This window comes from Hippocampus bargibanti, linkage group LG17, assembly GCF_051943395.1.
Source record: "Hippocampus bargibanti isolate YZ-2025 linkage group LG17, ASM5194339v1, whole genome shotgun sequence".
In the NCBI taxonomy this organism is placed as follows: Eukaryota; Metazoa; Chordata; class Actinopteri; order Syngnathiformes; family Syngnathidae; genus Hippocampus; species Hippocampus bargibanti.
In genome coordinates this window covers 8,459,789-8,486,349 of record NC_142750.1, presented here as the reverse complement: position 1 = coordinate 8,486,349, position 26,561 = coordinate 8,459,789, and the positions used below count along the sequence as shown (strand labels likewise).

The following is a 26,561-nucleotide window of genomic DNA, read 5'->3' as shown; positions in this document are numbered from 1 at the left end:
TCTCTCAGAAGTGCTTTTTACCTGCCGTTTTGAATTGATCCAAGGTCGTTTGCTTTTGTCGGCCTTTAAAAGTCCTTCCAAAAGGAGTGGATAGACGGATTTCGATAATCAGGTACATCTTGTGAAATGAGCAACCTTAGTTTAGACGTCACACTGTTTTTGCCGCATTTAATCAATTAACATTGTTTAACTCCTGCCTCACAAGTAGCTTCAACCCCGGTCATAGGTCGTTGGCTTGAATGTACAGTTTCGTTTCCCAGCGGTCATTCACCATTAAATAAAAAATAAAATACAGTAAAGTCTCGTTATATCGATATCGGATATATCGATAGTCCCGGTTATATCGATACTATTTCTATGCACGGACGGAGAAAATTACATGCAAACAGGGTCGGATATATCGATAGTCCCGGTTATATCGATATTTTTCGGATTCCCTTGAATATCGATATAACGAGACTTTACTGTAAAATAAAATAAAAAAGTGGTTGAGAGAGTGAGGAAAAAAAACAGACTGCAAACGCCACTGAAAATATGTGCCACATGTTTGGAAAGTATTAAAAACAAAGCTGACGACAAGCCAGGTGGAATGGCAGATTGTCAACCTCATTCATCAGAACCTCGTTGTTCTGTCCACAGTCCTCGCAAATGTCTTGAGAGAATAAATCTGAACAGGAATCATCTCAAACTACAACTCGTTAATGGAAAAAATATTGTTCCAGGACAGGTGAAGGCTATTCCGAAGTAATCTTCTAATCAAACCAAAGTGCCTATCACCATCATAACACATCAGTCGGATCCAATCGAACCTTTTACACTTAAGCAATTAGTTCTTTGTCAAACCCCGATCCTGTGAGGGCATTAAAGACAGGGAAGGATTAAGGTGGCAGCGCTTGGCAATCGCATGATCCAAACTAAGATTAGCTCAAGGCACACCTTGTTGTGTCTTACCAATCGGCGACAAAGGTTAAAATAGGGAGTCTAGTTACCAAATAGCCATGATCTAATGATTTAGTCGTGATTTAGTCATCATTTCGTCGCCATTTAATCGCGATTTAATCTGCTATGATTGCTTAGCGCGAAAGATCACCTGTGCCACAGGTGAATGTTCAATTTCGGCAAGTGTCTGTTTTTTTTTGGGTTCAACTGAGCAATGTCATGAAATGCATTTGTAAGTGTTATGATTTCAATGCAGTTATCTGAAGTGTTTGTGAGGACTTTGGTTTGGTTGTCTGATGCGCTACTTTAAAAATAGTTACAGTTTTTGACACTGTGGATTTACATCTTCTCAAGGAGGGCCGTAACAAGTAAATGCTTATGTAATGATCAAATTGGTGGATTACTAGTTTTGTAATCACTCAAGTTAACTATGTGTTTGTTGAATTGGGTTAAAAGTTTGTTTTTTACAAGTTTGTTTTTTACAAGACCTTGGTCTCTTTTGGTGAAGTGGACAACTCTTACCTATCTGAGAGTTTCGACTATCACTTCAACTTTCGTCGAACCTGTCACTGCTTCCAGGTGATGCATTTGTTGTTTGTTCGATTATTGTTCATGTGATTGTAAACAACGAAATATTTGCACAATTTCAACATGATTGATTCTTCAATCACAATTTGACATTTGTGTGCGGATTTTAGCAAGAATCATGGAAGTTGATAATTTAATTGCTTTTGTGGGCCGAACAAAATAATGTCGCGGGTCGGGTCTGGCCCCGGGGCCTTAAGTTTGACACTTGTACTGTAGATAAAGTTTCTAACGTGTTAAATCGACAATCAACCAAATCATGTCATATGTTTTGGGGTGCTATGTCAAAAATAATAACATTCTGTGCTAAATTTCAATAAAGTACAAACAAAATGTATCCTGGACACAGTTTTATCAAACCTTGAAGAAAAATATTTATCAATCTATTGATCTATCCATCCATTTATTTATTTATTGTGCAACGTTGCTTTAAGAGAACATGGCCACAATCCGGCGAGAAAAATCTCCACACCACTTCCTTGCAAAGATGCCACATGGTATGTATTCCAAAAATCATTCAAGCCCTCCCTCTTATGTGATGCCACGAGCAGCAGGAGGTGAGAGAATATTACTTTTATATCTCTGTACAGGTTCCATTAGCTTAAATTAAAATTCAGGTGAAGTACTCATTTTCCCAGTGAAGTCTGTGATGGACGCAGTGTTGCGTGGATCGACATGCTTTTCCAATTTTCATCATCATCAGCTCATGTGATTATCTTGTCTGTAATCAGAGTTACAGGGTTCGGATTGGGCCGGAGTCATACGGCAAGGACACAATATGAGTGTCGCGCGATACTTCAAACTTGTCTACATACAGGTTTTAAGAGACAATGTCCCCAAGACTACTACTTCATGGACAGCAGTTACCCTGTGATCAGGTTGCAGAGTGCACCAAAAAGTTAAGGAAGATATTTTATCCCATTTGCCGATATATTGAGCGAATCATTGCACTTGCACTCTGTAAATGATACCGCAGTTGGATTTTTGTTTTTTTCAGACATAGTCAAACCTTGGGATGTGTTTTCTGGCATCGTATCCACCCCGCCATACAAGATAAGCGTCACCTCCAATCTGGCAAATCCAAGGCTCAATGGTTGACCTCGAAAAGGCTGAAAATTTGTACTTCAAGATCTACCACGACCTTTAAGGATGTTTGTAGCCTGTGGCTTTCTGTGTTTTTTAACCTTGAGTCAAATGCAAAAACCTGCATGAACACATGGGAGAGTACGATATAACATTATTTCAAAGACCCCAAAATACGTCGATCCACCCTTTCCTCAAACCTCGCCATCACCCTAACTCAGTGGTTCTTAAACAGGGTTCGATCGAACCATAGAAGTTCGATGAGTCGTCTCAGGGGTTTGGTGGATCCTCCGCCGCAGAGGTCCACCCCTCAGTCTAGTCTGCAGTTAGTGGGCACAGACATTGAAAGAAGGGTTTGATGAATGAGCATATGAAACTGGTGGGGTTCGGTGCCTACAACAAGATGAAGAACCACTGCCCTAACCCAAGAACTCACAAGCCTTACCCATGAGCCTGAGCTTAAGTCTAGGACTTGAGAGGCTTCTAATTGTGAAACCGAGGCCGATTCATGTGTCCTTTTGACCCTGATTCCTGTCGTTAGTTTCCGTACTAACCATCCAAGTATGCTCTGGACATGATGAGTGCGCACAATTTGTCTGCAGACCATTAGATGAGGTCATGAGTGTGCAGTGCATGGGTTGGATCCATTCCCGCGCAAGGGAACCAGTACGGACGCTACGACATCAGAGGGAGGAAAGATAACCGTGAGATTGTTATTGATCGTTTATTTCTAATGGAGCCAGACTGGATCGTACACATTTGTCTGACGCTGGGCGACTGGAGGAATTCTAGCTTTTATCGTCTTTTTTTTAAGGGGATAAGAGGCCTGATTCTGATCTGAAGTTCTCTGATTTAATGTAGACTTTGTTTCCAGTGACGTTGCCATGATGTCTCCAGATCGTGCCAGTGAGGAACAAATAAGAAATAAAAAATACTGATTTATACAACATGAACCATGCAGTGAGTAGCCAGTTGGGGTATCCTAAGTATTTGGATGTGTTTAGAAGAACAATTCATCCTTTTGTTGAGTTTTAGCGAAAAGCTGAAATTAAAATAAGCAAATAAAAAAATGAATGAATGAGCATAACTGTGCATTGAGATTAAGGTGAGCTGGTCACGTTCATGCAGCAGCAGCACATTGTGCAAGTTCAGGCTTTGTTGTTGTGTGTCCCCGTCCCAAAAATGTTTGAGAGAATAAGTGCTGTCACCACGGGAATCCAATTATGAGCTGATACAAGAAGTGAATTCAATCTACTGTATGTAGTCTGATCAGACTACATACCTGAACACGAGAACAATTTTGTATTTCTGTGGCTATCCGCGGAGTACCCCAAGGCACACCAGTGGGCTGCCTCGCAAACCTCACAATGCAGTCCATCCCCTGAATACTTTGAATTTTATCCATTTAAATCATGTTATTTCACTGCATTGCATCATCCAGAATAACGATAAAACTCGCGATTGACAATGCAAATAGGATAGGCATGAATATACCGGGCCAGTATTGGGTCTGACAGGGCTCAGAGTAACCCCTAACCCCCAAAAAAACCCAGTCACGAGTTTTGCGAGTTATTGTGGGCAAGGATAGCCACAGAAGGACAGAAGGGGCAACTCCAAAGAAATTTTGGAAGGTTACGCCCCTTAAAAACCCACACCCAGCATCCGAACACTGCAGCTCGTACACTCAGTAAACTTTGTAAAACCAGATTTTATGTTCGTATGCAATTTTGGGTTACTTTTGTCTCTATTAACTCAGCCACTGACAGACTATGTCCCAAAATATGTCCGCTCCATTGCCAGGGTTTTTGTCATTGTTACTCAAATTCCAGGAGCCACAGAATATTGAGTTTTAGGACTACATAAACATTAAATGTTGTGTACGAAAGCGTAGACTATCTTCTTTCATCAGAAAAAAAGTTAATTTCTAAATTATATGGAATTATATGATCTTAAATTGAGGGTGGCTGTCCAAGATACAATGAAATACATACATATTGGTTTATATAGCGCTTTAAGTGCTGAAGCTGAAACAAAGTGCCAACATGGAAAAAAACAGAGATGCTGCAACCTTGTGGAAAAGAAAAAAAACATTGCCAGATGTCTGGCCAGCGCTTTATCGGCACCCAGTGAATGAGTTACAGTAAATGCACAAAACAAAAATACGGTGGCAATTTAGATCGGGCATAAAATGTCATAACGTCATTTCAATGGATGTAAACGGGGAAAATCGGTTTGCTATCCGAGCAAATGCTTGGTCAGGGAAGGAATTAAATGATGAGATTGTACTGTATGTGACTCACTCGCTCACAGACCTCAATAACGTTCCAACTGTTCAGAGGAGAGAAAAAAAAATGCTTTTGTGCCGTATTTATTCATCCCTCTGTTGCATCCTGCAAAAAAAGACGACTTTTCCCTCCGAATCTGCCGATATGAGTCAGTATAGGTGTTGACAGAAACACCCATCCATCCATTTCTACATCTGAAACTGATATTGAGATCCTCACAATAACGTTACAGGGTTTTTCGGAGATCTTTGTTTACTCCTCTTAACTTCCGGTTAACTAGATGTGAAAAATATAATTCCAACAACAAAGTGCTGCACGTGCTCATCTATGATTAGCATATACTTAAACGCCGCCTTAAGAGGAAATCACAGTACGAGTGAAAACAACTTTTTGTCACATCAAATTTTATTGGATGAAACTTTTTTAATGATCCTCACTTGTAATGGCCAATAACACTTGGCTTTTAGTCAAATAATTCACCTCAATGACTTGGAAAGTCGTAAGAGTACATTGCGTGCTCTACTGCAATGTTAGTCGAACTTTCATGAAGCAGAGCAAAAACGGCACATTGCAAAACACCACCAAAACTCTCATGATCAACGTATGTATGGATATTTGGAAATAAATACAAGCATGTCTATATTTACTTTTTTTTGTACTGGCATTCCTGCTATATTGTCTTTGGCCTTATGTGATGTGGCGATAACTGCAATATTTTGCCATGCTTACATCCTGGGCCAGTTTCCAATGTCGTTCTTGAGCGGACAAAATGTTTGAGTACCCAGTTCCTCCAAGGACCCCGCTCATGTGTATGCGGTTTTTGCATGCGATTGTACAAACAGAGGCCTTGAGGGATTGATTAGTGGCTTGTTTTTCCTTGTTGTGGAGCTCTTGCTATTAACGATGCAATGGTTTTCATTTGTGCATCATCTCTCCTGAATACATTGTGTCAGTTTCTAGTTACTTAGCAAGTTTTTATTCAAAGTGGGGTAACATTCACTCTAATCAACTGACTCTTTGGGGATAAATTGAAGGCTGCTTGGAAATATATATTTGGATATTTGTATTCATACAAATGGCTACTTCGACAAAGTTACATTGAGCGACATTTGAACTGCGACTGATATTTCATTCCATTTAAACAATCAAAAAATATTAAGTGTCATGTAGTCACTTGCATGACCACATCCACTCTCTTTACCCCTTGCCCCCACTACCACAAGGAGCCAATGTTTCGTAAAGTACACAGGGTAGTAAAATATAAAAATTGGGTACAGGTAGAAAAAGCAATAGGCAATTCATACAGAGCAGTTCATATGTATTAATCACATTTTTGAGGAATGAAAGGGACTTCAAAATCATGGATAACTTTATCCATGTCAGATTTCAATAGATTTTTTTTCTGATGTAATTGAAATGTCTGCCTGGTGTGCTTAATTTTTGCATGTCTATCAGTGAATGAGTTTTCATTTGTTTTAAAAGTGATATTGTGCAAATATTTATCTTTGCCAAATGTTGAATTGAATACTACCTGAATACTAGGTCATTATTTTATTAAAGTAACAGAAGTTGAGTCAAATTTTTGGCTCTTCAGACCACCTTGGTTGCTTTCGGAAGTGGATTGGTAAAGGGGGAGGGGGGGGCAAACAAACAAATCCGAGATGTCACCTTGAGACTTAATTTGAGCCAACCAACCTTCATGATGCCGCAAGGTGTGTTGGCTCCTCCCTGGCTCCTTTCCGTGGAAGGTTCGCGGCTGCGACTGCCCATCGTCGGGCTGCTCAGCTCCCGATACCGGCCATTGCTGTACACTCCCTCGGCTCCGAAGCCCCGAGCAGAGCCGGCAGACACCTCCAAGTAGGGCCGGGTACCGCCGCCGCCGGAGGCTTGCGTCGGCCGGCACAAGTCCAGAAAATGTCCCGACGAATCCGAAGAAGCGTGGAGCCCCGCCATGGTTCAGAAAAGCAGAAGCAGCAGCACCTCCGCGGTGTCGCGGCAATAGCCCATATTTTTTTTTAACCCACACAAAAAAAATAGGCGATTTGGACTTGGCGCGGTGCCCGAAACAGGGAGCCGGCCGGCCGGTGTCCCTTCACTACTCCTCCGCTCCTTCCAGGCGACTGGCCCACAGCTCGGAAGCGGTCCGGACGGGGATGGGGGGCGGGGTCCAAACCAGGTTTTGATCCCGAACAGCTGCGCTACTACTCCACTTGTGCTGTGTCGAACCGGGACTGCCTTGTTGGGTTTCACACGCACGCACGCGCAGACACAAACTCACGCACACAAGCAACTATCGTGCATCCGCGGGACAAATTCAATACTCCGCGTGCACGAGCGCGTCGCTGGTATGGTGCCGCTCGTGCCCGATGTGCGCGTGAACCGTGTTCACCAAAAAGCAAATTGAAGCAGCTCAATGAGATCTGCAAGTGATTAACAGTTTGACTAATGTTTGTACGAATCTGAAAATTTGACATCAGTATTTTGACTTATGTAGATGTTTTCCACCATCTGTAGTTTTGTAGGAGTGCAAATGCCGCTGTGAAAAAATAGGAAGAGTAAAAATTCAAGACTAAAATAAACACGTTAAAATGAATTGATAATGACAAAATTACCCAAGTCCAATTACAAAGTGATGAAGAAGTCCAAGGTGGCGCCTGAGTATGCAGCCTTCAGCAAGTGCTCTCACGAGGCTTGCTTTTTTGCTGTTGTTTTTTGTTTTCTTTTGTCACTTTAAATTGTTGTGCGTCGTGTGGAACAGATGTGGATTGTTTTTCAGCATTTTTGGCCACGACATTCATCGAGAACACTGCTGAGCGGTTGCTTCTTTTCGGCAGTACAAATATGCCAGCACTGTTTTTGATTTGAGCGATGTCAGTGCATTTTGACTGTCATCGCAGGACAGTGAGGATGAAATGTCACAAGAAAAATAAATTCGCAAGTAAATACCAATCCTTAAAAATTTATTTGTACAAGTAACAAAGTATATAGACTTAAAGGACAACCGACACCATTTTTTGTTTCCTAATTGACATCAGAAAAACGTTTTATAGCATTTAAAATACCCAAAACACGCAGGCTGATATTTGTAGTCAAATGCAACACCAATAGACCAATAAAAATGAGTTAATTTAATTTAAAACGGATTTTCTTACAGTGTGTTGTAGGTGTTCAAATACCTGACATGTTTTGGGGAAGTATACGCCGAAACATGTCAGGTATTTGAACACCTAGAACACACTGTCTGTAAGAAAATAATCCGTTTTAAAATAGATATCAAGTAGACAGTATGAACTTAATACAACTATTACCAATAAAAATGACTTACAGTGTCCAAAAACGACTTCAAAATGACCTCGGAAAGTTTCAGTTTCAGAAGGTCGCGCCCCCTCGTTCGTGACGTCACGGCAGGACATCCTGCCTTGTTCTACAATCCAAACAATGGCTTCAGATTCAGAGAAGATGCTTTCTTGTTACTCACCCAGTTATGAATATGATGAAAATAGTTCTGAAGAGGAAACCATAAATGTTTGCAATTGATTAAAGAAGTCCTTCCGTATCATTTTGAGGCGTCTGGACTCCAATGTAGCTCCCCGAAAATGCACAAGATGGCGCCCAAGCTCTGTTAGAAATGGGCTGATTTGTCTGCTGGGAATTTGTCTCAACTAGAATCAAATAGTAGTGTTGGTGCAACACACAACGATTCACCATCGCATTATTTATGTGTTTTCCTTCTAATTTCGCCATCAACACGGATCAACACGATGTTTTCAGACGAAACAAAGTACCCAAAATGCATTGTGTGTCGCTTTCTCGATCAGGGGCGTTCCAAACGTGACGTCACGTCAGGCATCGTCATTAACTCGAAAACAAGACTTCCTGAATATCCAGCACGAGTCTTAAAACGTAGAATATAGCTATGTGATGTGGAATCTTTGTAAAATACGCTCAGTAGAAGTCATTTGAAGTGATTTGACAAATTATGGACACAACATGTCCGGAGGCGTCGATTGTCGTTTAAGTCGGTTTTTCAGACATCAGTACTGGGCTGTAAAAAAAAAACAACAAAAAAAAAAAAAAAAAAGAAAATTAAATACTCATGTCAAGTCAATAAAAGTTTACTGATTCTTTTCAGCAAGCCATATTTTTGTAATTAATCAATTAAGAAAAAAGAAAAAAAGAAGAAAAAAATCAAGCCCCGCACACACATGACTTGTGATTGTAATCAGTTGCGGTCATTACGCTTCGGAGGTCAGCGCTATCTGCAACGAGGGTGGGACGGATACCGGTATTTAGGGAGTCAAAGGTCATTTTGTCAGGTTTCCCCAGGCGGCAGAATGTAGGCCTCGTTGGTGATAAGTGAGTCCATGTGTGTAACCACAACAGTACAAACGTCCTCCCGCTTTCAGACTGGAATGAGAAACGTCAGGTCACGTGATAAGCGTGACAGCATTTGACGAGGATGTCCGAAAATGAATATGCGCCGCCGTGGGACAGGAAGAAGCAGACACTTCCTTTCCTGGAATTATGAATTATGCATTGTCAGAAATTATTTAGTAAAAGTTGTGCTTTTAAAAGCTGCGGCGCTAACTGCTGTGCTTTCATGTCACAGGATGTCCTCTTAAACACGCATGATTCAAAATATTTGGCTTCCTTCGCCACATAACAGAAAATGGAATTTACGTCTCTGAATTAGCTTCTTAATACAATATGGTTAAAGCACAACGTACTTAAAGCCCCCCTCCCCTGGTTGAAACATATGACTCAGCCACGCTGTGAAAATGATGCACTCTAAAGTGGACACAATACATAGGAGCTTTACACATGCTTCGTGTCAAGTCGACTTCAAAAATAGATAATTAAATTTAATCCTCTCTCGTCAGTCTTTCTCTGGACCATGTGCATGCACTCGGAGTCAACAACGAGGCACCCTCAAGAGGAATTTCAACATCTCAGACATCTGTTTTTACCTCCTAAGACATAAAATGATCAAATCAAAATACAGTGACACCTCGGTTTATGAACCCCTTGGCTTACAAACTTTTCAGTTTACGAACGTTAAATTTATGAAAATTTTACCTTGGCATACGAACTTTTTTCATACACGGAGCTGCCTCAATGAGTGATGTGTCGTTTGCGAACGAGCCCGTTCTTCTAACAACAAAATGGCACCCGACTGTTTTTGTCCTCTATTCCCCACCCCCAGTCTTCGGTTAAAGCCACGTGATTGGTCAAGAACGCAGCAGTGAGGGGAGGTGGTTTAAACATTAAAGAGACAGGCAGATGACAGTGAGAGTTTCAACTTTGATAATTCAAAGGCAGAGTGTAGACTGCAAGGTTAAAATATCCCATCAATCAGGCTCCACAAACAACCTGCACAAGCCATCTGTATGTACACTTGATGCAAAAAGCTATCAACCCAGTTAAAAAGAACACAATTGATGAGGAACTAGATAAAATTATCACAGAGATAGCATCCACAAGGGATCATTCCTCAAGATGGTGAAAGAAGAAGGTTACGTTCCTCATCAAGTGTTTAATGCTGAGGAAACCGGCCACTCCCTTCCGTCAAGCCATCAACGACCATCACAAAGGTAAATAAAACGACTTCATTATACAGTAGTTTATTTCTTTAATTATAATACCATAGCACATTTATTATACATAAAATAAGGTATATTTTGTGTAGTTTTAAGGCTTAGAAAATTACAAAGTAGAAAATTATGTTTTATGGGGACCTGGGAAGGGATTATTCTCATTTTAATGGTTTCCTATGGGAAATTTATTTTTGGGATACACACTTTTCGCTTTACACACTCTGTCTGGGAAACAATTAAGTTCGTAAGCCAAGGTATCACTGTACTTGTGTTCGACCTGAATCAATACCAAAGTAAAAACAAGTATGTTTAAAATTTCTTCTGAAAAGTTTTCCAACAGTTGCAAGCTCGCAGTCATTTCCTGTGGCGGGATGCCTGCCAGTCGTCCGGCATTACGCGGCACGGCGCCATTCCTCCTGTCGGCCTCTGATTGAAGATCTTCGAAGCCTGCCGTAATCGCTCGAGGGCTCTAATGGCCCTTCTCCCTCCTTTCCACTCCTTGTTTTTCTCCTCCTACAGACGAGATGTATTGATGACAGGCGCCTATTGATCATTTCTGCTAATTCCGGCTGGCTTCCAAAGAGAGAGGCAGCGGGAGGGAAGAAGGGCCGACGGGGTCATGCGGTCAAACGGGGATTTATCACCGGTTGGGAGGACCATGGGGAAGAGAATTTTTGTGTTTGAATGTTCTCTTGTTTGTCTGCATCAACTGGATGCAATCTCTGAGACCTCAAGTGTGTCGTCAATCGTCGAGGTGGCGTCTATCCGTCTGTCTATCTTCTGCTGCTTGTCCCCATGAGGGACGCAGATGAGCTGGACCTTAAAATTGCGGCATTGAGATTGTTATGGAAAAACACAAATTTTGTCATTTCAGGCGAGGGGGTTAATCATTTAACCTACTGGATGAGAAAGAACAACATAAAAAGGAGGTACAAAAAATGTGTAAAAAAATTGGACCCCTGAGAATGTATATCCTTGGGTATATTAGACCCAACCATTGTCACAAACACATTTTGGCGGTAATTTACAACTCCCCGAAGAGCAGGATGAAACCCCGAGTTTGGTTTCCTGTGTTTTACTGACACCTATTGGATTAGACAGAAGTAACTAGCATAAATTGAATTGTGCAGTGCTCGATTTCCGACAGGTTTCCGTCTTATGACAGATAGAACCATGTATGCACTATCTATCTATCTATCTATCTATCTATCTATCTATCTATCTATCTATCTATCTATCTATCTATCTATCTATCTATCTATCTATCTATCTATCTATCTATCTATCTATCATATCTATCTATCTATCTATCTATCTATCTATCTATCTATCTATCTATCTATCTATCTATCTATCTATCTATCTATCTATCTATCTATCTATCTATCTATCTATCTATCTATCTACATTTTTATTGACATAAAAAAATTCTTATCCCGTGACTGCAAAGTGTCCTTGAGAGTTTTGAAAGGCGCTTAGACATTAAATGTATTATTATCTATCGACATATCTACCTTTCATAATTTTGCTGCTGTGAAATATAAATTTCTCCAGTACGAGACTAATAAAGGAAAATCAAATCGATCAACATATATACCGACCTATCGACCCATTAACCTACCTATCTATCGAACTAGCTAGCTAGCTATTATTTTTTGTAATGACATAGGCTGCTAGAACTCTAACTGATGAACAAGAATAGAAAAATAAACTGAGAACAGTATATTTTAAAAGCGGCTCGGAAAATGGAAGATGAATTTAAAGAAATGCGTTACTGTATGTCCTATTTATTAGACGTTTTCATTCGTTTCTATGGGATTTGGTGTGAATAACTCAAACCAGGTGTGATGGTGTGTATCCAAGTTCATCTGTTCATTAAAAAATCTAATTAAAGATGATTACCGGCTCCATAATATATACTCCTAATTATTTATCATTTATATATTTTCCTCATATCTTCCATTGGGTGTATTTCTGTCCACTAGAGGGCAAAAGAGGAAGCCTTGGGATACTCGTGTCCTACAGCAATAGAGTGAAAAGTCTATACAGTATATCTATTTTGTAATTAGAGGAATGGTAAATTAAGAAATAAGCATAGATTTATTTGATTGAAAAAAAATCAGAATCTCTTCTATCACAATGTTCTTAATATATTTTTGAAACGACTAAATCTGTGGACGGTTGCATCCAAGCCACCACATCAGACTTTAAAACTTAAAAAATAGAGCATTTATTTAGTAGCAACATGTTTTCATTTCACAGGGGCTCCAGGTGAATTTTAATTCACTTAAATTCAACACCAAGGACAGTTTTCGCTTCCTCTCTCTGGAAAAGCTTCCAAAGCACATATATGACAAAGGCCACAGTGACATAAGATGACACAAAGCTTCCAAAAAGCTCAGAGTGGGGAAAAAAATTAACACATGCATTGAATTGAGGTCCACTTACTAGCGTGACAATGCACCTCGGAAAGGTGGACAATTGACACATGAAATATATTCATTCACACAGGTTCTTCTTTTAGGAGTCGATCAACACATTCCTGAGAATGAAGCTTTGAGTGTATCCTTCAACCCCCGAAGTACTGTAAACAGTACACTGAATATATGTACCGCATACAAGACAGGCTGTGACAGTAACTCCACTTTCAAAAGCATCAGGATTGCACGCAAAATAAAATGGCTGCACTGGTGTCACATTTAGTTTTAAGTTCAAGATAGTTGGAGCTATTTTTTGGCTGGTTATTTAATATGACTTCAAAATCAGCAACACTTTGGAAAATAGTTCATTCTTCATAGAGGCCTCAAGCTTTTTATTTGGCAGACTGTCAAAGTGAACACAAAACTAAGGGAATCGGAGCTTATATATTTAAAACAACCAAACAAATGTGCTTGGAGAACGGCCCGCCAGATTAATCATAACCTAAAAATGCAAAATGCCAATGGTATTATCAATGCTAATAGTTAGCATATATAGTAGAGTAATACCTCGGCTTACGAACGCTTTAGCTCACGAACTTTTCCCCTTACAAACATTAAATTCGGTGGCTGGCAGAGTCGTTTCCACACCCACTTTCTTTGAATGCACTCACTGCAGACGTGGTTTGCTATAGAGTGGAGTACTTTTGCTATTATGGGACCGAAAAAGACCCCACCACATGCTAGTGTTAAGACGAAGAAAATTACGGTCGAGCAGAAGAATGAGATCATCGAAAAAGACGAACAAGGTGTGCGTTTGTGTGACTTAGCGTCCCAGTACCAGTATGCTAAGTCGACCATTGCTATGTGTGGCTAATGGTGTTTCTGTGTTGTCTAAGCTACGGTCTCATGCAATAGAAGAGGTTGAAACACAATTGATTTGGATTAATGAAAAGCAGCTAGCATGGGACATTGTGAGGGTATTATCGCCGAGAAAGCAACTTCAGCAACTTCACTCGGATATCATCAAGAGTCAACTACATCAACGGCCATCACTAAGGTTAATAAAACGACTACATTATACAGTACAGTTTATTTCTTTATACAGTAGCACATTTATTATATATAAAATAAGTTATATTTTGTGTAGTTTCAAGGCTTATTTAGTGGAAAATGATGTTTTATGGGGACCTGGGAATGGATTATTCTCATTTTTAATGGCTTCTTATGGGAAATAAATGTTTGGCAGACGAACCTTTTGCCTTGCACACACTTTCTGGTAACTAATTAAGTTCGTAAGCTGAGGTATCACTGTATTGGTTAATACATTTTTGCATCTTTTTACATTCAGAAATACAATTGAAATTTTCAAGGTTAGCCCATCCACTTCTCAGTGCAGAGATGTAGTGTTGGATTCCTTCTTGTGTGGAGTTAGCATGATCTCCCTATGCCTGTGTGGGTTTTTGCCAGGTACACCAGTTTCCTCCCACATTCACAACCAACTTTGTGAGAAAAAAAATGGTGTAAAAAACACCATACCATACATGTTTATAACACAGCATCCCGTTTGGACGACAAAACAGTGCAACCACAACAAACCCAAACTACTGCCGCTTGCAAAACAAATGTTAATTCCTCATTTTGGACAGTAACCTATTTAGGCAGTTGCATACTCCATCTGCAAGTGGATTTTGAGTCATAATTGTGTCGTTACCGTTATGCAGAAGCGATAAAGACGGTGAGAGATGAACTAAGGCAAGGCAGCACCGATGAGGGGGTCTGGAGCGCTAGGGGTCGCGGGGGGTAGGCAGGTAGTGGGAGACCTGAGAGGACAAGCAGGTAGCATTGTTGAACAAATAGCTCTGGACAATAGACAACGTTGCCAAAGTGCACCCAAGCAAGGTTTTAGCTGGTGAACGCATCTGAGCGAGTGGCCCTACACGTGCGTAATCACTTTTTTGTGAGTGTTTGCCGTCATGAGTAAAGTTCCAGTTTTTTTTTCTTTTTCTGTCCAAAATTCATTCAAAGCCCAGATATAAAATACAAAAAGTCTTCGTACAGTAGCACGTATGTTAAAATCAAAAGATTGCATGCAGACTGACATCTGAACACTACACATATATATATATATTTTAACCAATACTGTAACACTGTTGGTTTTCCACAGAAACCTTGTACAAATACTTATGGACACAACAAATAAAAATAAAACTTCACAAAGAAAAAATAAGAAATAAAACCACAACCGTTATTAACAATTCACATTATAGCAATGAAGGGCAAACGGACAAAATGATCGGAATTAAACCCGTGAGTGATGTCACATAGAGAGGCCGGGCTAGTTGCGTGCGGTCAAGACTGCTGGCCACTCCAATGGCTCTCCACAGGCCGTCGTAGCAGTTCCTCCACGTGCCTCGCCACATCCATGGTGTCGTCCAGGTCAAAGTCTCCATCCGCATCCAGCATGGATTCGTTCCTGCATGCAGGACATAAAAAGGAGGCGGTGAAAATGACTCCTGTCAAATTTGCTGCTGTTTTGGATTTCAGAACAACACGTTTAGGGAGTACAGTCAAGCCAAAATGAGATGAGAATCGGGGGTTTGTTAGCACCAGTTCCACTTTTGCGGCCCGTTTAGGCATTAAAGCCGTTGAGAGCTGTACTATGCAGATGACATTGAGGCAACAGAAAATTCGTCATAAAACTATCTTCCGATTTATACCACGGCCCATTTAGGCAGCCAAATATCTGGATCTGTTTGCCACCACACAGAACTAGCAGCAAATTAGCAAAAAACAAAAAAACAACAAATCCCACAGTTTCAGGTTACTGCCACTTTGGAATTCAACAACAACCCGTTTAGGGAGCAAAGTAGACGTGTCGAAATGTGCAACGTAGTTGGACTGAAAATGAATTGTGCCTCCGGCTTGGTCGCTTTCACTTTTCATTTCTACCGTTACAAGTGAAAGTGAATCAGAGTCTGAACAGGTTGCCAATACTATCAATCTGGCATCCCGTTGAGGCAGCAGAGTAGATGGGCTAAAATTAACTCATTCACTGCTAGACGTGCAATAATGTGTGCACTCCAGTGCCAGGGTTTTTGTCATTATCACTACAGTGTTAGAAACATTAGACGCTCTACTTTTTATTCTATTTATAATTGTATTTTATTTATTATTGTACCTATGCTTGTTTGTGACTATCGATGAAAAGGTTTCTTCCACTGAGACTGCTGCTGTGGTTGGGATATATGTAAAGAGAGAAGTCACATCGTAAAATGCCAATGTTTTCTCAGGTTCCAATATGAGGTCTTTGATCCTCTCTACAAACCCTGCGGTGTTCTCTACGTGATATTCTGTGTAACTAACCAACGGAGCTAAGATAGTCTTTAAATATTTGGCTACATTGTATGTAGAGGAGTCAATGCTACAAACAATGGATCTGAGGGGGAACCCTTCTTTATGTATTTTTGGCAGGCCATAGATACATGGCGTGGCCTCTCCCGGGTATAATCTAAAATACATCTATATGTTTTCCTTTCTCTAACTTTTGGAGATAGTCTATCATTTCTTTCTTGTATCTATTGGAAGGGTCCATTTTTTGTTACTCATAAGTGTAAGAATCACTGATTAACCTATTTATTTTGTCTTCATAATGCAATGTGTTGAGAAGACTTTATCAACATCACATGGATAATTCTAGTGGGCCTCAATCGGCGGTACATATGCACCTAAAAGTTACAACTACTCATTTGACGACAATGAGGTTAAAATCTTAGCGGTTTCAAGGGGAGTAAAAGAAGTGATTTTCATAAAACAGCTAAATCCTTCCCTTAACTGTAATGGTGGGGTGAGGTTCAATTTGGATCGTTCGAACAATAGACTGCTTAGGCAATATAGTCATGATGATGAGGTGATACCAGGGCAAATTGGGCAATCAGGCCAGTCTTTAGTCAGGACAATAGAAACGATCAGTGGAGCCGCAGAGATTAGTCCTTTGCTCCCCCCAACCTGAGAGCAGGGACCTATCGTAACAGAGTCCGGCACCGCCACGTCTGGACAGTAGGGATATATATAGGGCCGAAACTACCAGTAAGAATTTAGTTTGCTGACGAAGTTTCTTGGATAACAAGCGAAACTTCCGACACCTTCAAAGAAGTACAGATGACGGCTGACGAAACCTTTTCATCGATGGACCACTCCTCTACGACTGAGAGCTTACACAGATTTGTCTGTGACTTCAAAGTGTCCTTGAGTGCTTTTAAAGGTGCTTGAAATAAAATGTATTATTATTATTATTATTATTATTATTATTAGATCAGAAAAAAATAGTTAATTCCTAAGTTATATGGGTCAGTAGTTATCTGAGCTTGAAATGGGGGCGGCTGTACAAAATACATAACAATACATACATATCGGTTTATGTCACGCTTTAACAACAGCTGAAGTGCTAATATAGGAAAAGGGAAATGCTGCCCCCCTGTGGAAGGGGAAAAATATTGCAAGAGGTCAGGCCAGCACTTTATCGGCACCCAAGCATGAAGAATAAAAACCCGAACAAATTCGGGAATGGCGCTTTAATATTTTCAATTTGCGAATACATTCGTGAATGGAAGTGAATGAGTTAAATGGGTACTCTGATAGTTTGTTCTTGGTTTAAATGTTTTTTTTTTTAATTCAAACTGCAAAATAAGTGGGCCAAAATTAATCACATCTTGGTTGGGTAGCTTCATAATTTTTAGATTTTCAATATAACTGCGCCCCATGGAGTTGCTGCCACTTCATTCCTCTGCGGCTGTCCCTTCAGAAAAATAATCCATTGTGAAATACACAAAGCATAATATATATCTAAGCGACATTAATTAAAAATGAATTGTAATTGATTCATCAACAGTCGATAAATCATGCCCGTCTCTTCATTTCACGCAGTGCAGTGACTCACATGGGTGGGTACAAGCCAAAGGTGTGAGGATGAGTGACAGGTGCCGGAGAGGCGCCGTGATCCATGTATGTCGCATTCCCACTCGTTGGATCCGGATTAGCCGTTGTAAACCTGAGAAGAACAAGGTTGTGCGTGCAAAAAAATACAAAATAAACGCAATGAATCCTCCATCCGGTCGTCTAAGCAACCACCCACAGCGTGAGTTCCGTGCCCCGCTGCATCATTACGGTGAAGCAGCGGCCAAAGCAGAAGCCGGAGCGGCACTCGGCGGCTAACGAGGCTAACTCTAATGATGAGTGGAGGACACGCTCGCTCAGGAGCCCCTCTGGATTTTTTTAATTGGCCTCCTCCAACTGTAACGGCGAAGTAATTGCTGATCTGTAATGCAGGATCCAATAGCCGATGATTACCTCGAAAAAAAAAATGGAAGGGAAAGAGGGGCACTTACTCAGGCACCACTTGTTTGATTTGCGGCTTCACGTAGCCATCCACCGCTTTCGCTGCGCAAAGAAGAGAGAAACGTTGGAGGCTATCGAAACATCGATGGGTCTCAAAAGGAGCTCCACGAGACTTACAAAGGGGAGGCGTGTAATACTTGGAGAAGACGTCGTCCTTGGGCCTGTCGGGGTAAAGGAAGAGGAGGTGGTTGAGATCGCTGATGCGGTCGGCCAGAGAGCGAATGGTGAAGTCTTTGGTTGTGTAAGGCATGAGGTTCCACACCATTCTTTCGCCTGGAAGACCAAACATGCCCAACATTTCAAGACATCAATACGATCCACACTTATAAAAACAAAATCGAAAACATGATTGTATGAATGTTTCCTAACTTACATCAAAAAAATGTTTGATAGCATCTAAAATACCCAAAACACGCAGGCTGATATTTTTAGTCAAATGCAAAACACCAATAAAAATGACTTCAAGTGTCCCAAAACTACTTCAAAACGACCCCGGAAATTGCGAGTGTCATAAGGTCCCGGCCCCTTGTTCGTGACGTCACACCAGGACATCTTTGCTCTAGAATCATAACAATGGCTTCAGATTCGAAGAAGATGCTTTCTTGTTACTCGTCCAGTTATGAATATGATTCAAATAGTTCTGATGAGGAAAGCATAAATGTTTGCAATCGATTAAAGAAGTCCTCCCGTATCAATTCGAGCTGTCAGGCCTTCAATGTAGCGTCCAAGAAAATGCACAAGATGGCGCCCAAGCTCCGTTGGAAATGGGCTGATTTGTCTGCTGGGAATTTGTGTCAACTAGTATCAAATAGTAGTCTTGGTGCAACACACAACGATTCACCATCTTGTTATTTATGTTTTTCTTCTAATTTCGCCATCAACACGGATTAACACAATGTTTTCAGACCAAACAAAGTCCCCAAAATGCATTGTGTGTCGCTTTCGGTCAGGGGCGTTCCTGACGTGACGTCATGTCAGCCATCGTCATCCACTCGAAAACAAGACTTCCTGAATATTCAGCACAAGTCTTAAAATGTAAAATATAGCAATATGCGGTGGAATCTTTGTAAAATATGCTCAGTAGAAGTCATTTTACAAATTATGGACACAATTTGTCCGGGGGTGTCATTTGTCCTTTAAATGGTGTGCTTTGTACAAGAAACACCTGCCTCGTCGATTTGCTACTACTGACCATTTCTATAAATTTACATCATCGTCGTTAAGCAATAAAAAAAAAAAAAAAAAACTTTAAAAAAATCAATTGTTTGTCCGACTGATTGCTTTGAACGTTCCATTTGTGACGCAGCCCATTCAGGCAGCAAAATAATTGGGCCCAAATTAATGAATGAGTGCCCGCGTTGTCGCTGAGCTTCAAAATCAATTATTGTGCTGGCTGGTTGCTTGCACTTTCAATCTGTAGTGCATTTTGCGGTAGTTATGCCTTGCTAATAATAATAATAATAAGATTGGATTTGCCTTTATTAGTGTCGCAGTGGAGAATAATAATAATAATAATAATAATAATAATAATAATAATAATAATAATAATAATAATACATTTAATTTCTAAGCGCCTTACAAAACTCTCAAGGACACTTTATAGTCACAGAATTATTTTGTGCGGGTGAGCAGCGGCAGCCATTCGCGCCAGCGTTATGTCATCTTCCAGCATACAGTATGTACCTGCTTTGTTTGGGTTTTCAGCCACCCAGGCGATAGTGACACCTCCGATCTCAGAGTCGCTAAAGCGCAGGAGGAAAGTGCCATTGGGTTTGGACATCAGCATATCTTGAGCCTGCTGCTTATTCACAAAGCCCAGGATGGCTCTGCCAAAATAAAAGAGAGAAGCAATAGGATGTCTTTATCCACCATCGCTCCTTCCACACAAGACACCGTAAAGTTCTAAATTTAATCTCCACGCACCCTGGTGGAGCAGCCAATGACATTATTGTCCATTTTGTTATGATTACCACAACACACTGCATTTTCGATGTAGCCTTCACATTGAGAGTATGCGCTCACCCATCATTCCAGTGCGGCTTGAGATGCTTCTTTGTCAACTCCATCACGCCGTCGAACCACTGCCAAAAGGTGAAATTCCTGCCGGGCAAGCTTTCCTAATGAGTGGAGGACATTATCAGAGATGGACTCTTCAATCGAGGGTCCGATCGGTCTGTCCCATGGTCTCAGACGGGTGGCCATTTTTGGGACAGAGGACAAAACGTTTTTAAGAAAAGGACAGAAGTGTTTTTTTTTTTCTTCATCCCTTTAATCGCTCCTAACCTGGTTTAGTATTTGGTGTCAAAGGAAAAATAACAAGGCCAGACAGTAGCTAAAAGCTTCATTTTCTGAACGGCCTATTATTTATATTGTTTTTTTTCTCGTGACTCATTCACTGCAGGACGGTGTGCAAAAATGTGTCCACTCCAGTGCCAGGGTTTTTGTCATTTTCAATTGAATTCCAGGACCCACAGAATATTGACTTTTAGGACTACATAAACATTCAATACAGTTTAAGAAAGCTTACACTCTCTTCTTTCATCCGAAAAAAAGTTAATTCTTAAGTTAAATGGGTCTGGAGTTTACTGAGCTTGAAATGGGGCAGTTGTACAAAATACAATACAATACATATTAATTTAGACAGCGCTTTAACACCAGCTGAAGCTGTAACAAAGCGCTTACATGGACAAAAGACAAATGCTGCCCCCTCGTGGAATGGGAAAAAACACTGAAAAAGGTCTGACCAGCGCTTTATCAGCACCCCAGCAAGAAAAACCAAAACCCGTACAAATTCGGGAATGGCGCTCCACATCATGCTTTTCAATTCCCGATTAAATTCGCGAGTGAGTTACAACATAACGATTTTCCTTGCAACAGTAATTTTTATAGATTCACTGCCACCTAGTGTCCAGTTAGAGAACACAAAGTACCTACAGACCCATTTCGCCAACTTAAGAAAGCTAGCTGTGTTTGCCTGTGTCATTTGTGAGGCACGGAATTCTAAAGGAAAAGTTGTTCTTTTCCTGATTATGAGGAGGATAAGTATCAACCCTTGAAAGGAAAAGCCGAAAGGAAAAGAAGAAAGAAGAAGAAGGGGGATAAGTAACATGAATAAGGACGAATGGTACTCAGGTCGACATTAGGAAGCATGAGCGCACGTCACAATACATGCTCTTCATGTTTGCCATCAAAATGCCACCCAACATGCGGAATCCAAATTGACAATTCCCGTTGTTTGTTTGCGTCGGTTTCGCTGCCGTTATCATAATCGAATGACACATAATTGCCCTATTGTGTTGTCTGTTTTGCGAGATGGAAAATAAGGTGTTGTCTTTTCACAGCGTGGGTAAACAGAGTCATGAAGATGAGGACTAAGCTCATTTCGCACGACTAGAACGCGGAATTGCACCAGTGCAAAACAGTGGGACAAATAGTTCTATGAGTATAAGTATAGGCTGCATCACTCAGTGGAAAACAATCATGCTTCGCAAATGGCTCAGCAATTCCGGCCTGTGGGAAGAGGAAACAAGGAAGGAAGTGGGGGAGGGGAGAGCCTCGAGGAGTATTGAATAAAACAAGTCATTATTTTGTGGCAACAGAAAGGGAAAATCACGAGGAAACTGACTCTGTTAAACTGTGACCAGGTCATTGTCATGTTGCGATCGTCCTCGATGCTGGTGCTGGAGTTGCCGAAAGCTTTCTGGGCAAGGAAGACCAGGTTCTCCTCCGATAGACCTCGGTTGCTCTGTACCTCTGCCTTATATTTCATGTTGATGGCCTCGCACAGCTGAGGCCACAAAACCTTGTCCGGAACCAGGAAAGGCACACGGCCCTGAGGACAAAAGTAAAAACCAAGGATACTCCGGAATTAGCGTGGAGAGATAAGCAAAATGTCAAGAGTGAAAGCAGTGTCTGAAACTCATGACAAAAAGTTCGCCGACACCAGGGCAGACAACTCTGAAAAGTTGCCTGCCAACTCTGAAAATTTGCCTGCCCGGCCATAAAGTTGCCTGCCCCATTTTTCACAACTTGAAACACAATAAGATGACTAATCGCAAAAAAAACATTGTTGTAAAGTATAAAGGACTTTTTAAATTAAGGAAGTACCTACCACAAATGCTCCCTTGCTTAATTTATGTCAATATCCCTTGCTGAAGATTTTGCTCCAGTTGTCATTTGTCGTCATGGTGCACAATGCAATGTTCGCATTGCATTGTCTGCTAAAAGCCACGTGTACTGCTCTGTCTAAGCGCCTTTCAAAACTCTCAAGTACACTTTACAGTCACGGTATACTCCGAAGCACGAAACAGGGAAAGTTCGTTTGGCAATTTGCATACTCGGCACGGCAGCCAATCGGAAGCCTGTTTCGTGCTACGGACTATACCGTGACTGTAAAGTGTACTTGAAAGTTTTGAAAGGTGCTGAGAACGAGGAGTCCACATGGCTTTTAATGGTTTGCTCGTTGCATTTGCTTTATTGAATAAAACAAACGTTTGATTTGAAAAAAAAAAAATGTTTCTTTCTTGAAGAAGTTGTCGGCCACCTGGGCCAAGACGTTTTGAAAGTTGTATGCCCAATGTAAAAGTTGTATGCCCCGGGGCTCCGGGCAGACGTTATTTCAAACACTGGTGAAAGTTATTTTTTCTCAATCAAAATGAGCAAAAGCCAGGCAATCAGACGAGCTGAAAAAGAGTGACAAATCCAAAATGATGCACCCTGCTGGGGATGCATCAAAGGCATGGCAAAAAGTATTCTGTGCTCCACCCCGTTACATGTGTCCAAGGACTTTGTGACCCCAAAAGAAGGTCTAAAGGTTTACCATTAGAGACGATGAGTCACCGCGTTACACACCACTGAGCACAGTGGGCTACACTTATAAACAGTGAATGAAATATTGGGCCCCCAGCTGTGCTGAAGCAGACCTGAAAACCTTCCGCGGGGCATTCATGCTGCTGCTGTTGCCATTTCTGCGTACTTGATGAATTTATGGCAGAACATTTTCGGATGTTGACCAATTGGAGCATTTCGAGAGTGTTGTACAACTGATTGACATCATGGTTAGTTTTTCAACTTAAAAAAACAAAAGCAACAGCAACAACAACAACAACAATTGGAGACAAATGATAATAGAGTGATACCTCGGCTTACGAACGCTTTAGCTTACGAACTTTTCGCCTCACAAACATTAAATTCGTGAGCATATAGTCTTGGCTAACGAACTAGTTTTTGGCTGACAAACCAAACCACACAGCGCCACGCTGTCTGGCGGACTACGACTTTTCGGCGGATGAACACCAAAGCACACGGTCGAACAGTGCCAAAGTGGCTGGCAGACTAGTTTTCGTTATCGAGTGGAGTACTATTACTATTATGTGACCGAAAAAGACTCCATCACAGCCTAGTGTTAAGCCGAAGATGACCCAAAAGAAAATTACGGTCGAGCAGAAGAAGGAGATCATCGAGAAACATGAACGAGGTGTGCATTTGTGTGACTTAGCATCTCAGTACCAGTATGCTAAGTCGACCATTGCTACGTGTGGCTAATGGTGTTTCTGTGTTGTCTAAGCAATGGTCTCAGACAAAGGAAGAGGTTGAAAAACTTTTGTTGATTTGGATTAACGAAAAGCAGCTAGCATGGGACAGTGTGAGTGAGGGTATTATCGCTGAGAAAGCATGGCAACTTCACTCTGATATCATCAACAGGCAACTACGTCAACGACCATCACTAAGGTAAATCAAACGACTTTATTATACAATACAGTTTATTTCTTTAATTACAATCGAATAGCACATTTATTATACATAAAATAAGGTATATTTTGTGTAGTTTTAAGTCTTATTTAGTAGGAAATTATGTTGTGTGGGGCCCTAGGGACGGATTATTCGAATTTTTAATGGTTTCTCATGGGAAATAAATGTTCGACAGATGAAATTTTCCCCTTACACACACTTTCTGAGAACCAATTAAGTTTTGTGAGGTATCACTGTACAATTGTAACCCTCTTCTTAAAGCTAATTCAAAGAAAAAAATAATAAAATACAAAAATAAATATATATACATAAACACATTTCAAACAATTACAATAAATTTATCATCGACATGAAATTGTGTACTCACGGGCTCTGCAAAAGCGTTGTCCCACAGCACGGTTGCCGTGGCGTTATTGTCTTGGCTCCCGTGGACTATCACCACTACAGGCAGCGACAATGTCTGTGGAGAAACAATTGATGACACAAAGTGTAGCAAAGTGTTTGAAATGTTCAAATCTCAATACAGGAGTAACTCGACTAAAAGAAAAATACATTCTAATTGCGCTGACAAAATAAGCATAAATGTTGCGCTGGTCAGTATTTATTATGTAATGTATATTTAAACACAAACAATACATGAGCGGATGTAAACTGATGTATATTCTAAATCCTATGTGAAAAATGATGAATATTAGTGCAGTCGATTAGCCGTGAAACTCTTCTTTGTTGATTATGTAAAGTATGTTTGTATTATACTGGCCGCTGCTGGCCAAGAAACACACAGCATGATGTGAATACACGACGGGACATGAAATCAACATGCACAAACGGTTTTGTATTCTAAGAACGGACAATAACATGTCGTACAAAATCTCCTGTGACGTTAAAATCGGTCAACATCGGTGATTTAATTTCCATTCAATTTAAAGGACAACCGACATCTCCGGGCAAGTTGTGTCCATAATTTGTAAAATGGCTTCAAATGACTTCTACTGGGCGTATTTTACGACAATTCCACCGCATATAGCTATATTTTACGTTTTAAGACTCACGCTGAATATTCAGGAAGTCTTGTTTTTGAGTTGGTACGTGACGTCCGTACGTGACGTCACTGAAGGAACGCTCCTGACCAAAAAAAAAGACACATTGTCGCAGTCCTTACATCATGTCAATGTATTTTGCTATACTTGTTTGGTCTGAAAACCTCGTGTTGCACCAAAAACCGCCACAAGAGGGCAACCAAGCTTCATGAAAGGAATTTATCATCCGGTGGAAACTGGCTGATTAATTCCTCCCAGGAGCTTGGACGCCATTTTCTGCCTCTTTTTGGGTGATACATTTCCCCCCAATATTGCCTCAAAATGGCTCCTCAGAACTATTTGAATCATATTCATAACTGGATGTGTAACAAGAAAGCATATTCTCTGAATCTGAAGCCATTGTTTTGATTCTCCAGCAATGCTAGACGTCTTTGCGTGACGTCACGAACTGGGGGCGGGACTTTCTGAAAATGCCCAATTCGCAGCTCCATTTTTTTTTTGCAGATTTTGGACACTAAGTCATTTTTATTGGTGTTTTGCATTTGAATAAAAATATCATAGTGCGTGTTTTGGGTATTTTAGATGCTATAAAACGTTTTTCTGATGTCAGTTAGGAAACAAAAAAGTGATGTCGGTTGTCCTTTAAGTAGTTGGAGCTGAAATGTTTCAATTTACATGTTTACGTCAGCGCAGAGTGCTGTCGCTGCTTGGAATTGAAGCAGATTAATGTTTTTTGCTTTTATTGACTTTAACATGGCACCACAAGGGTGGTAGCCTCGACAGCAGCTCCTGTATTTGTTTTTCTACTTTCCTCTTACTTCATAACTTTGCTGCGGTGAAATAAATTTCTCCAGTGTGAGACTAATAAAGGCTTATAAAAATAATAACAAAAGATTCTATTAATTTAAAGTGTACTCACCTTCACTTGGAAGACGAGCTCATTGCCTCCGACACTGAACTGGGACTCAAACAGGATAGTGAACTTCTCTTCCGTGACCGACTCAGCTCCTCTCCTGTCTGACCTCTTAATTCTCTTCAAGGACTGCATACACGAGACGTAGAAATTTATCAATCATATTTTATATCAAGGCCGAAATTGATGGTCTTATAGCAGTGTCTGAAACTCATGACAAAAAGTTACCGGACAGCAGGGCAGACAACTCTGAAAAGTTGCCTGCCCAGCCATAAAGTTGCCTGCCCCATTTTTCACAACTTGAAACACAATAATAAGACGACGAACCGCGAAAAAACACATTGTTGCAAAGTATTAAGGATTGATAATATGAATATAAAGTATAACAGAACAACACTTTAAAATGCACCAACCACAAATGCTTCCTTGCTTAATTTATCTTAAATATCCCTTGCTGATGATTTTGCTCCAGTTGTCGTTTGTCCATACATTGTTCGGCATGTTGCACAATGCAATGTTTGCGTTGCGTCGTCTGCTACAAGCCACATGAACTTCTC

General features: G+C 40.7%; 2 protein-coding genes across 4 annotated transcripts in view; both read right to left on the bottom strand.

Annotated features, from left to right (window-relative positions):
* The window catches only part of LOC148885539 (inactive phospholipase C-like protein 2), a 59,409-nt gene extending 52,180 nt beyond the window's left edge, over nucleotides 1-7,229 (bottom strand). The window contains exon 1 of one of the 2 annotated variants that reach the window (XM_089019580.1): nucleotides 6,588-7,229. In XM_089019580.1, coding sequence (XP_088875706.1) covers nucleotides 6,588-6,845 — 258 coding nt within the window. In that variant the 5' untranslated portion in view covers nucleotides 6,846-7,229. The remainder of the gene's footprint in view (nucleotides 1-6,587) is intronic. The other variant, XM_089019579.1, reaches the window with a different exon arrangement.
* Nucleotides 7,230-12,700: 5,471 nt separating this feature from the next.
* stat5a (signal transducer and activator of transcription 5a) overlaps nucleotides 12,701-26,561 on the bottom strand; it is a 45,916-nt gene continuing 32,055 nt past the window's right edge. For both annotated transcript variants that reach the window (XM_089019581.1, XM_089019582.1), the window contains 9 exons: nucleotides 26,011-26,133; nucleotides 24,419-24,511; nucleotides 21,926-22,132; nucleotides 20,323-20,417; nucleotides 19,984-20,126; nucleotides 18,418-18,573; nucleotides 18,291-18,342; nucleotides 17,843-17,953; nucleotides 12,701-15,379 (listed from right to left, as the gene is read on the bottom strand). In XM_089019581.1, coding sequence (XP_088875707.1) covers nucleotides 15,256-15,379; nucleotides 17,843-17,953; nucleotides 18,291-18,342; nucleotides 18,418-18,573; nucleotides 19,984-20,126; nucleotides 20,323-20,417; nucleotides 21,926-22,132; nucleotides 24,419-24,511; nucleotides 26,011-26,133 — 1,104 coding nt within the window. In that variant the 3' untranslated portion in view covers nucleotides 12,701-15,255. The remainder of the gene's footprint in view (nucleotides 15,380-17,842; nucleotides 17,954-18,290; nucleotides 18,343-18,417; nucleotides 18,574-19,983; nucleotides 20,127-20,322; nucleotides 20,418-21,925; nucleotides 22,133-24,418; nucleotides 24,512-26,010; nucleotides 26,134-26,561) is intronic.